This window comes from Purpureocillium takamizusanense, chromosome 8, assembly GCF_022605165.1.
Source record: "Purpureocillium takamizusanense chromosome 8, complete sequence".
Lineage (NCBI taxonomy): Eukaryota > Fungi > Ascomycota > Sordariomycetes > Hypocreales > Ophiocordycipitaceae > Purpureocillium > Purpureocillium takamizusanense.
Window position 1 is genome coordinate 729,394 of NC_063075.1, and position 10,459 is coordinate 739,852.

Sequence of the window (10,459 nt, forward strand, 5' to 3'; positions counted from 1 at the left end):
AACATCTATAATGGCCGCGGAGTGCAGCCCTCATCTCCGCATGCCGTGCGGGGATCAGTCGGGGAGAGCTTGTGGCATCTGCACCTGTGTCGATCTCTTTCGCTGTAAGATGACCCGAACGGCTTCACGGCTTCAAACTGCCCACATCACAAACACGCTTGCTGTATATTCGCTATCCAAGACTGGGTATCGACCATGCATGTTCCTAACTCATCATTCGTTCCCTCATCATCCATCAGCCTGCCATGCCTGGGTGTCGCACCAGACATGACGCGTTAGTCCCAGTGGACCACCATTATGAATATTTCTACTAATCATAGAACAAAAATCCGTCCTGCGGCAAGAATATAAAACTCCGCAACATTGGCGTGAGCCGATGCTTGTATAACCTAGGTGCACAGCGTACCTCGCAGCTGGCACGCCTGGCAACAGTAGGAAAGGCCAAGTCTGGCTTGGCGGGCTTGCGCCCCTTCATCTGCTTCATGACCAAGGAAATAGCTAGAAACTGACAATTCGGTCGGGCGCACGGGCGCAGCACACCATCAGCTTCAGACTGGTGCCAAAGGTCTCGCACTCGGAGAGCAGGGCTCTGTCGGCCCAAATACTGTTGGCGGGTCCGGCTGCATTCTCGTAGCAGCGCGTGTACCACCAGCGCCCCACGCGAGTCACAATCTTGGTGATGTTGGCATCCGCCATCGGACTGTTGTCCTTCATCATGTCAGCGAGGCTGGCGTCCTTGGCTTTCGCATCCGTTTCCTTGCTTTCGGTACGCGTGATGGAGCTCGCGACTGGGACACCAACGCGGGCGGCCTTGATATTGGTAAAGCCCGCCTTTCCCAAGAGGCGAACCATGAGATCCGCGACCGAGGCCAGGCTCGTATCGTTGGCCTGCTCATGAATTTGCTCCTTGAGACGCCGCACCGTGCGTCTCCCACGGTTCCCCATGTTGTTGAGGTCTACATCGAGAATAGACAGCTCGATGAACGCTCCGGGACGTAGGACGCGGCGTGCCTCGTTGACAATGTTGCGATACTGCGACTCTGACCCGGCGGAAGGGAACCGATAGACCATGCAGTCGAAGCTCTGAGCCGCAAATGGAAACCTGTCCCTGTGAGACATGTACTGCACCTGGTGGTGATTTGGCGGGCTCAGAGGAAAGCTCGTCGGCGATTGCGCCGCGGCCGGCAGCGGGGCGCGCGGGGAAAGGTTGTAAAAGGAAGCGGCGGGATATGTCTCGGCGGCGTAGAAAGACCAGTCATCGTTACCGAGGCTGTCTATGACGACAATCGACTGTCTCGGGGCATCTTTACCGGCAAGCTCATGGCGGATGTCGCTAAACAACACATGCCCAAAGGTAAGCCACTTGCTCACCGTCATGGAGCCTACTCGAAGGTTGACCTGCGCCAAGGGCGAAGCGTCGTCTGACGCCGCGCTGCAGTCAGAAAAGACCGTCCTGCCCGAAGAGGCACTGTTGCGTTTTGATTCCGCCTTGGCGTCTGTCGCAGCTGGGCTCAGGTGAGGCTGAAAGGCCTTGCGAATCCTCTCAGTCATGTCGGCACTATACGTCGAGCTTGTTGGCTTGGACTGCGGCTCCTTGCGGCCCTCTGGGACGACAGGCGAGTCCAGAGGCTTGTCTCTGGCAAGCTTTGTGTGATATGTCTCCAAGTGGAAAGGATCTTTGGAAGACGTCGCCGACTGCGGCACCTTGTCGTCGCCGAGCAGGTCGTTGTACTCGTCCCAAACCTCGTCTTCAGCCGGCGGGTCGTCAGGCTTCGGAATGATTGCCGTCGCCATGAAAGAAGGGCCGGAGCTGCTGGAGCTCGTTCCGATCGTGATATCAGAGTTCTTTCGCGGGGAAAAGGCGAGGAACTCTCGTTCGCCACGCGTCACTTCCGGTGACAGCTTTGACGGATCCTTAGGTGCCTCCCCTGCTTCGCAAGCCGGAGTTGATGGCCGCGGCGGAGTGGGACCTTTGGCAATAGAATAAGGATCGTAAATAGGGTTTATCGCGGGCGGCGCTTGCATGCTGGCACGGAACGGCCGAGAGAAGCTCTGCAGCTCCGGACGCTGCTTGACCACCTGCGGGATGCGTCCGACCTGAGGCAGCCTGCTTGGTCTTGCGATCTCAGGAACTGGGTGCAATCGCCCAATATTTGCCTCCGCGCCACTCACGCCGTCCGATACAATCTGCTGCGCTGGCGCGACAAAGAGTGGCTCCGTTTGCTCCGGCAAGGCTGGAGACGCAGCATAGACGTCTGCACGGCGCAAGGCCTCTTGAACGTCTAGGTCTTCCTCTTGCTCCGATTCCATCATTGCATAAAATGGAATTGGCTTCTTTTCTACGGAGACAACGGCGGCTTCGACGGGTTCGCTCTTCGGCTTCGGGCGTTGTGATCGTTGCGACCGGCTGAATAAGTTCCATTTGCGAGGAGATTGGGGTCTTTTCTGGAGCTTTTTTGGTACATCTCCTTCGCGTGAAATCTCCTTCTGCATCTCCAAATGCGACTCCTCTGATAAGATGCTTGTGTCAAAGCTTGTCATGGGAGATGATATGGGCCCAGCATTGGTGATGATGGGATGAGGCAGTTTCAACGGATCCCCCGGTGAGCCTAGGCGCTGGACAGACCTTCGAAAGGCCAAAGTAGACTGCATGGTGCCGCTGTCAGTGCTGCTGCTGTCCGATGGCCGTCGAGTACCGCGTGGCATGGCAGATGGCCAGAGCGTTGTCCGTGCGATATTGCTCGCGGAGGCCTTTGAGTCCATACTCGGCCGCCCCAGGGCACTTTGGTTGCTCCCAACACGAGCAAGCTCAGCGCTGGGGTTTCGGTTCTCGACAACCTCGCCACCCGCAATAACTACCGGATTGACGCGGTCTGCCAAGAACGAATCGCTGACAAGGCTGTCTTGCGAAGATTTGGGGTCATTTTTCGACGCGCTTCGCCGCCGCACAGCGCCAACCCTTCCATACCCCTCATGACCGGTGCCGGCGACAGGGCCTTTGCGAGCTCCCTTCTGATCAACATCTCCAGGAGCCTTTTTGCGTCCAAAGAACAGAAACCGCGAGCTCGAACCCCCTTGCTTCTGCGCCGTTCGGGGTCGTGTTTCCGTTGCTGTAGGCAGATGGGGAGTGGAGGCATTCTTGTTCATCTGCGGTAGCGACGTTGTCGAGCCTGGCAAGGACCGAATTGTCACCGGCTCACTCCCACGCCTCTCCCATGAGACAAGATTGCTCTGAATGACGGGAACTGGCTCGAACAGTTGCGACTGCATGTCTGGCGTGCCATCGCGGCTCGGACGAGGAGGCGGGCCGACCTTTGGAGAGGTTCCGAGTCCATTCGTTGATTCGCCGTTAGTCCTTGAACTGGCAATTTCTGGCTGGGCTGATGCGTCTTTGTTCTTGCGAAACTTCTGTGAGGACTTTCGTGGCGGAGGGCTTGGAGGCGGTGGTGGAAGTCGCGGCTTCTTGTCCCGTTTCTTATTCTTGTCACCGTCTCGGACAGTGGAATTGGAAGACGAAGAAGCCATGGACTCTCTTACAGCTGCGAGCCCCTGATCGGAGTCGACCGCTTTCCCTGTACTACCCGCTCTCCTCCGGGTGACGGGCGGCCTCGAGACGGCAGGGCTATTTTGCCTGAGTCGGAGCGGGGCTGCAACTCGTATCGGGGCGACCAAGACGGGAGACTGTGAGGACATGGAGGTAGGCGTTGTGTCGCGGCTGTACGGACCCGGGCCCGGGGACTCGGAGTACTTGGTGGAAGGACTGCCACTAATGGCGCTGATTTGGCTGCTGCTTCCCGAGAAGACAGCCGACCCCGGCGTTGGTGGTGGAAGATCGTGCGTTGCCAGGCGAAACGGCACGTCAACAATATGGTGTCGTCCGTAGTCGGGTCGCCGAAACTCTCGATAGCGATCCAGCTCCGGGTACACGGTGGACCTCGTTGCTGACTTGCGAATATCGACCATTTCGGCAGTGTGAATCTGAGACGGACTCGCGGTGATGTCACTGTCGAACTGAATGCCGAGCCCGGGCTCATTAGAACCCAAAGACTGCCGTTTCGACGAGGTCGTGCTGGTTGAGTCGTTGCGATGATACGCACGTGCCCCTCCAAGGTTGGGCCCTTTGAAAGCCCTCAGGGGCTCCGCTTGTCTAAGTCGTGGCTCATCGTAGGAGCGACCCGAGGACGAGGAGCCTGACCCGCTCTGCGCGTGCGATCTGGATTCCGCCGATGTCCTGCTCGCGGATCCCCATGAGCTGGGTTGCGAGCCCGACTTGGAAACCTGCGGGAGTCCCGTACGCCTCACGCCAGGGTGAGGTATGGAGCTCTTGAACTGCGGCGCTGGAATGGAGGGTCCTCCCGTTGCTGGATGTGTTGGTCTAGGTATGCCCATCCGTGGTCCTTCGGCCCTCCGCGCCGGCCTGTATCCGTCGGAGGGCCTGGCCGGGAGACCATAACCAGTCCGTGACGCCATAATATCCGACCTGAGAAACCGGACTCTCCAGCATGCCTAATCCGCTACGTGAACCATCCCCATGAAGCGTGGTATGAGATATAGGGTTGCTCGAGGAAAAGCTGAAAATGATGAACCACAGCGCACTTCCGCGGCACGTGTGTGTGATAGAATGCAGTGCAGCCAAGACACTCACTCGCTCGCTCGCTCGCAATGCAACAAGTGAGAAGGAAAATCAAAGAAACTTAAACACAACCAAGAAGGTAAGGTGAGTGAGGACCAGAAGAGAAGACCTGGCACCACCGACGACAAAGTGCCCGCCAGATGCGGAGGGTGGCGGGCTAAAGGCGGCCTGGCCGGTAAGCGGGCTAGGGTAGGCCCGGGGCGAGGTCACACAGAGATGGAGGGTGGGAGAGAGCCGCCCGCGTCTAATGAAGTGGCAGGCTTTTTGGCGCTGAGTGACGGGCTAAACCTCGACGGGATTAACGGGGATCGATGTGCGTGTGATGAAGCCGTGACGGGCTCGGTTGTTGGGAAGAGTGCTGGTTGCGCGGCGAGAGGCAGAATGACAGGCAAAACTAGGACAGACGGCACGGCCGTCGCGGTATGAGAGGATCAACAGATTTCAACACTGCCCTCCGTCCGGGTGGCAACACATGATATTTAGCTGGCAACAGACTCGGCCTACCCAGTTTTCGCACGGGCAGACAATGGTACTTTGGGGGAAGCACGACAATACCTCATGCTGAAATGGAGCAGGGCGGCGACAACCCCTGTCCTGCCTGCTGCAGTAGCATCCTGCAGCATGGCCAACCTGCGGCTTGCTGGGCTTTCCTTTCTTCCAGACGGGACAGGCAGTTGGATCAGATCGGGTGGTTGAGTCAAGCTCTGCAAGGCCAGGATCGGCGACTGGGGACGCCGGTGGCCCAGCGTCGACGAGATGCGGGCGCAGCTGCGCCGCTGCGCGTCGAGGGGCCTTGCTGCAGCGTGCGTCCAGTGAGAGGCAGCTTGGGGCGGTTGCAGCAACGATTGGATGAGGACCCTGAGCAGCGTCTCGACTGCCCAATATGGCGCCGGCGTGGTGGGACCGCCGATGGATGACCAGCGTCCATGGGCGGGAGTCTGTGGGCTTGCGAAGCTTGGCTTGGTCCTGGCGCCGCCGGCGAGGCGTTACGGCGGGAATGGCCCGTCCGCCCGCTCGTTGGTGTGTGCCAGATTAGCCGTTGCAAGCGGCGTCAGGAGCCGCGAATGAGCGACTGGCGACGTCTGGCTCCTTTGTCAACTTGTGGTGTGCTCTGAAGGGGGTGGGTGAATATTCAGCGGCCAGGGTGGGGGACGAGTGGCTCGGGTTGCTGGGATGTAGACAGGAAGGTCCAGGTGAAGCGTTGTTGGACTTGTTTCCCTTCAACAGTGTCGCAGAAGCCATTGAATGCGCTTCGAAGTGCGCGTCTTGAGGCGAGGCGCTCGTGGACTGGACTCTGAACTAGGACGGGAATTTCCCTCCCCCGCTCGGCCGCAAGGCTCTCTTTGTCGTTGCTGAGAAAGCGCCTCTGTCGGGCTTTCAAACCCTTGTTGCGACCGGCGAGCGACGTTGTTCTTGGAGCGGCCATGTCGCTGCGTGTCTAGGACATGCTGCTCGGCGTGTCTCACTTGCGCGGCCCTGAGAGGCCGATCTCTGTGTCTCGCTGCGAAGATGAGCGCCACCACGCCCTCACGCGTGCTGCGTCCCGGCGCTTGTCTCGGTCTGGCATTGGCCGATTGTGGTCGCCCGTGCCGACGACGAAGGTCAGGGACGTGACCACAACCGCGTGGAACTGATGGCCCGTAACCTCACTCCTGCCTATTGTCGATCTGGACGCTCGCGCTATGGCCACCGTGTAAGACGGAGAAACTGTCTCTCAGCAGGGTCAGATTTGCCTTGGCAAGGATGGGCAGTATACACTTTGATCTACTACTTCGTACCCATGCCCGGGAGGGCGATCCCTCGGGCGATGCGATACAGATGGCGCACTGGCTGGCCGCGCTTGCTCAGCACGGCCCTGTGCCTCCGCGTATGTATGCAATCAGCTGCATCTTGCAGGAGGTAGTGTCGCCATGGAGGAGGCATCGAGTGCAGTGGTTGGACAGGGAGGTTTGTGGAGGCGTGTACAGTATATGCACGACTGCACGAAGCAGATGGAGGCGGATGGCTTCACTCGTGGGTGCGGCATCGGGGGCGTGATGTCAGCGTCAAATGCGGCGCACTTGCCTAGTTGGTACGATACAGCACCAGGGGGGGTTGCTCTTTCCAACAAAGCAAACGCACATTCTGGAAAGCGCGACCCTCCCTCTTCCCTCTCCCGCCTTGCTGGAGAAGAAGATTGTACAAAGCAAGGTACAGTATGCTGTACATTACGTGCTCTCTCCACTCCATCTCACACACCACGCCTCATCACTCAACCCACGTCCCAGCACGCCGCCTCCGTCCCCCCTCTTTCGTGCTCCCCTTCCAAGCGCCAACCCACCCCATGTGCGTGCTTCGCGCAGGACCTTTGCATCCAGGTCATTCGCTACCATCGACGCAGGCCTGAAGGCACCCTTGTTTTGCCGCCGCCCATTGGTCCAGCTGGCTGTATTTTTCTGCCAATCAGCGACCCTCGCCGACTTTCGAGTCTGCCTCGACCGAGATGCTCCGTGTCTCGTTCGTCTCCTTTGCCCGGTCCGAGCCACAGGTCCAACGATTGCCTCTCTCCTCTGTCTCGTTTCTCGTGCGTGACTTCGTCGCGTCTAAGAGCGCCGCAAGGGTTCGCCGGGACGGAGAGGGGAAAGGGGCTGATGGCGTCGGCCCCTGATGGCACGGCCCGGCCGCCCTTCGCAGCGCCCGTCGCGAGGATGGGGCGGCCTCGTCCTTACTTCCGATTTAAAGTACCACCCAGTAATAATGTGCAACGACGCTTTCCGAGTACTCTGACCGGCGACCCGGTACGGGACGGAAATAGCATCCATTGTCAACGCCTGCAGACGTCGAGGCAGTTGTCATGCTGACGTCCGCCTAGGCAACCGAGCTGAAGGCTGCAGCTGCAGACAACCAACGGCCTCGGTTCCCGGATCCTGCGAGACCTGCATCGCTTGGATCTCTGCCGACGTCTGTGGCGAGCCTGGAGGCAGCCAGCAGAGATTGATGCATCGCCACAGGCAGCAAGGCAAGCATCCCAAGGCAAGCCGTGACGTGGCACGTCCTCGTGGCTGGAGTCGCCGACCCCTGCTGTGGCTGTTCCCTGTCATGGCAGTTGGCTCCGGAGCCGAGCACGGCTGATCCTTGCCAAGTCACTCTGTCGCAGATCCAAGTACCGGCTACTCGGTGCGTCGCCTCATTGACAACTCATCATTGATGCCCCAAAGGCCGGCAATATTCGCCTCCTCAGATACGAGCAGAGCACAAGCTGTCGCAAACGGATAGGCTAAGTCGAAGGCGCGACTTACAGTCTTGATTCCATGGGGGCCAAGGCTCCAATCACTGCTGCCAGACGCTCCCGCGACCAGGGCCAGGCGCTCAACCGGGGTATGCTCCATGCCATTGGCTCACTCGGTCGACTCCCGCGCCCTGTCTCGGAGTAACGTGACGATTTCGCACGCTCCAGGCACTTCGCTGTCGCTTCGAGTCTTGCCCTGTTCACGTGCCCTTACCCGTTGAAGACGATGACTGGCAACCAAGAAATAATAGGCGAGCCGGCGCTGTGGACCGGGGTTCGGTTGCGAGGCGGCGTGATGCGGGATAGGCGCGGCCAGCGCGGATGCCGGGCCTCAGCTGCGCCTCTTCCCAATGTCATCATTGTCGCAATGACAATGTTTGAATCTTGGAGCAATGGCCGCATGAGGGCCGCGGACGACGTCAGCCGCTTGGTCTCAGACGGCGGGCTGAGCCCTTGACCGTGACCAACCAAGCGGTCGAAAGCATCGGGCCCGTGGCCGTTATTGCACTCGTGCAGCCGAAACCTATGACAACGCCTGGACCAGTCTCGTGAGCGTGGTCTGGCGCAACTATTCGACGTGTCTTTGTGATCCCATGACCTTGACGATCATAATGAAGCCCAGTTGCAAGCCCGCCCCAAGTAGCCCGGGACCTTGATACCTTTCCAGAACAGCACATCTCGGCAGAAGCCAATGTGGCTTGAAGCATCAGCGTCGGTGAGTGGGCCGCTGAGATCATGCCGACGGGCGCTCCCGTGACAGCTGAGCGCTTAGACAGTCCCTGGTTACGAATACGGTGACACGGCAAAGGCGGGACGAGACAGACTTCATCATAAGGACGCAGTGGAGACGGGCGCGAGAATGTAACGCTGCCGCAATCTGACCCGATTGCCATACCCCGATAGTGGGCTCATCAGAGCGGCACAGGAGTTGAACCGACGGCTGGCTGGGTGCGTCCTCTATTCTTTGTCAGTTCAGCATTATGAAGGAGTGGTGGAACGAATTGCGATACGGGCGAGGAGCGACTTCGGCTGTGCGTCGCGGGCTACACATACGACGTATAGCAACGTGAAAAGTCTGCAGGGTAGGGAAGAACCGGTGTGTGTTTTTGAGATATCAAGCCCGACTGGCCAAATCCGATTGTTCGACCTCCAACGCCTTTTCCCTGTACTTTGCCTCGTATAGTGTACAAGCAATCGTATCCGCTGTCGCAACCCTGGGGCAATCCGTTCTGGACGCCTCTCCCGTCACGAGACCTCTAAGCGGCGGCGAACCGAGCCGCACGCTTGGCGGCCTTCTCTCGTTCGGTTGGATCGTCGAGGATAGAGCCCTTTTTGGCCGGGCCGCTGCTACCGGCGCGCCGACGGTCGCCCTGTCCATTGTGCCGGCCCCGTCCTTGACGGTCGCCACGGCGGTCCAGGCTCTGGCGCTTGGCGCCGCGGCCGGCGCTTTCGTCTCCCTCACGGGCTCGGCCACGCTTGAGGGGCCGCTCGGGGAGAGCCGAGTCGAGGCCGGTGAGCTCCTTGTCGTCGAGACCGAAGCGCTTGGCTCGCTCGGCACGCTTCTTAGCAGCATCGTCCTCCTCGAGGCCGAAGCGCTTGGCCCGGTCTGCGCGCTTCTTGGCCTCCTCATCGGCGGCGGTCGCGGAAAGCCCGATAGCAAACGACTGAGCGGGAGCCTCGGGTTTCTCTTCGGTCGCCTTGTCGGCGGGCTCGGCAGCAGTCTCAGTGGCGACGGCAGGCGCGGCAGCCTGCTCCGTTTGCTCGACGGGTTCGGACTCGGCGGCGGGTTTGGGCGCAGCGGGCGGCGCGGTCTCCTCGTCGTCGGTGTAGCTTATTTCGTCCTCTTTCTCTGCCTTGCCTGTCGGCATGGTTAGCTGTGTGTTTTACAAAGCGACGGAAACACGAGTGCGTGCGGCGGCTTACCGGACTTGTCGGCTTCGGCGGGTGCCTCATTCTGATCGGCTTCCTGTAGGCGGGCAATCAAATCGGCCTTGTTGCCCGTCTGGGGAAGGTTCTTCTCGGCCAAGAGCTTCTTGAGCTCGGGGACCTTGAGCGACGAGTACCCCGCCATTGTTGATGCTTCAATCGGCGGGTCAGCTTCGTTGCTTGAGGTGAGGGAGCGGCTGAGGGCGGCTGACGAGTGGTTCGCGCTGGAACGTGATTTGTGTGTTTTGTTTGGCTCTGGGAGCCGTGTCGCGGGTTAGGGACGTGTCGCTCGCGAGGTCTGCCAGATCGAGTCGATCACGGGGGTGGAAGAGGGAAGGTTGAAGGAGGTGAGCGGGATGCGACGCGGACAAAGAGTGGCGGGATGATGTTGAAGGAGCTGCTGCACAAACGCGCCGGCGCGGCAGCGACGACCTCTCCGTTGGTGGTGGTGGTGGGCGCGCGGATGTGGCCAAGCCAGCTGGCGGCCAGGCGTGCACTGACCAATCGGGCCAGTCCTGGTGCGGGTGCGGGTGCGGGTGCTGCGTGTATGCCCGATTCGGCATGGCGCCGTTGGCGAAAGTCACTTGTACTCCTGTACTCAGACTTTCCCTCAGGGCGAGGCGTGGCAGGCG

At 59.9% G+C, this 10,459-nt stretch overlaps 2 protein-coding genes across 2 annotated transcripts; both read right to left on the reverse strand.

The window, feature by feature from the left end:
* Positions 1-156: 156 nt before the first annotated feature.
* On the reverse strand, positions 157-6,213 carry JDV02_008271 (uncharacterized protein). The gene has a single exon (XM_047989852.1). The coding sequence runs from the start codon at positions 4,468-4,470 to the stop codon at positions 499-501; it is 3,972 nt and encodes a 1,323-aa protein (XP_047845857.1). The 5' UTR covers positions 4,471-6,213; the 3' UTR covers positions 157-498.
* Positions 6,214-9,157: 2,944 nt separating this feature from the next.
* Positions 9,158-9,972, reverse strand: JDV02_008272 (uncharacterized protein; the record flags this gene model as incomplete). The annotated part of the gene is made up of 2 exons (XM_047989853.1): positions 9,158-9,759; positions 9,825-9,972. 2 exons carry the CDS (start codon positions 9,970-9,972, stop codon positions 9,158-9,160), a joined length of 750 nt encoding a protein of 249 aa, XP_047845858.1.
* Positions 9,973-10,459: the final 487 nt, after the last annotated feature.